The sequence below is a fragment of the Colobus angolensis genome, unplaced genomic scaffold (genome assembly GCF_000951035.1).
Source record: "Colobus angolensis palliatus isolate OR3802 unplaced genomic scaffold, Cang.pa_1.0 Scaffold173, whole genome shotgun sequence".
Lineage (NCBI taxonomy): Eukaryota > Metazoa > Chordata > Mammalia > Primates > Cercopithecidae > Colobus > Colobus angolensis.
Genome location: NW_012114855.1, coordinates 2,174,942 through 2,176,601, shown reverse-complemented (window position 1 = coordinate 2,176,601; position 1,660 = coordinate 2,174,942). Strand labels below are relative to the sequence as shown.

At 46.8% G+C, this 1,660-nt stretch overlaps 1 protein-coding gene across 1 annotated transcript in view; it reads right to left on the bottom strand.

Moving 5' to 3' along the window:
• The window catches only part of LOC105509285 (glycosyltransferase-like protein LARGE1), a gene marked incomplete at its 3' end in the record, with an annotated part of 68,941 nt that extends 68,400 nt beyond the window's left edge, over positions 1-541 (bottom strand). The window contains exon 1 of the mRNA XM_011938454.1: positions 430-541. Within this exon, the coding sequence (XP_011793844.1) occupies positions 430-507 (78 nt within the window). The remainder of the gene's footprint in view (positions 1-429) is intronic.
• Positions 542-1,660: the final 1,119 nt, after the last annotated feature.

The window sequence follows — 1,660 nt, the reverse complement described above, 5'->3', positions numbered from 1 at the left end:
AAGTTAGATTCTATTTGCCAGCAAGGCAAGTGAAATCTTGCCTGGGAAATACGCTGTGGCATTCTGGGGTCCCAGAGAGCAGGCCCTATGCACTCCACCTGGCGATGAAGAGGGCATCAACATCTCCTTGTAAGTCTGCATCATTAGACTCTAAGCTCTATGAGGGCAAGTGTTGCATCCTTCGTCTATCTCTGTCATCCTTTTTCTGAACTTGGCTCCTGGTGTACACAGTACTCAGCGCAAGTCTGCTGAACAAACAAATGAATGAACAAAGGGAAGGCACTAGAGAGTTGAGCTGCTGTCTTAGACTGCCAAGAATAAGGCAGCTGTATCAGAGCATACAGGGTCACACAATATATAGAAAACCATTCAGACCGATTGACTTTTCAGTTTCCTTGAGAAACAGCACCAGCGAACCTGGCCACTCACCTGGTCAGCTAAGGATGTAGACAGCATGCCCATGAGCTCCCTCTCTGCGGTCAGCCTCCACATCTGCTCCCATTTCATCTTCCGCAGCTTATCCAGAAGTAACAGGATCACCCCTGGGCAACAGCACAGGATAAAAGAGAAAATTAAAAAATAAGAAAGTAAGGTGGAGAGCTAGGCACGCCTACTCACAGCACAGCCACAGTCTCTCGGGGATGACTGTCTTATGCGGACAAGAGGCCTATGCACTGCTGCAGATGAATCTTCCCTCTAAAAATTCTTCCAATGAGGCGCCACAGTATGGGGCACCTGTTTTGGAGATGAATATGCCTGGGTTCAAGCCTAGGACCTACCAGTTACTTGATAGAGATGTGAAACCATCTCTCTGAGACCTCCTCATTGTATGGAGACTGGTCATGCAGGCCTCAAAGGACTGTTGTAAGGAGTAAGTGAGGAGGGCAGGGAGAGCCTAGCATTGTCTGGAGATGGGCAGTGGTGGTGGCCACACAACAGTGTGCATGGACTTCATGCCACTCAACTGTATGTGTAAACATGGTTAACATGGTAAACTTATGTATATTTCACCACAATAATGAAAAAAGGATTCTAGCTCTGCACTGGATACAGAGCACATTCTTTATAGATATTAGGTTCTCCTGTGTTTTTCCCCAGAGATATGACCACCTACTAGGTTGAGCTGATAGGTGGAATTTGTACGATGTATACCATTTATCCGTACACACAAAAAGCAGCTCCTCCGTGACTTCATTCTGGGTATGGCTTTGCCAATTTGCTCGATGATTACTGACAAGCCACATGGGCCTGTCTCAGTCTTCCTGATTTCAAAGGGGTCTTTTTGGTCCACCCACACTGGGTCTTTAAGGTGAGCTCCTGTAAGCTCATAAGAAATTAATAATAAGAGGTGGTTCCTCTTTCTTGATATCTTTTCTTGGTTACTTTCTGTGGGAGGGATCTGGGTGAATGGAGGGTTGTTTAGGGAGGGAAATTTCCATTGTCTATACCCGTTTGTATTTTTTAAAACTCTAAAACAATAGCGGGGTGCAGTGGTGGCTCTCGCCTGTAAACCCAGCACTTTGGGAGGGGAGGAGGGTGGATCACCTGGGGTCAGATTAGCCCAGCCAACTTGGTGAAACCCTGTCTCTACTAAAAATACAAAATTAGCTGGGTGTGGTGGTGCATGCCTGTGATCCCAGCTACTTGGGAGGCTGAGGCA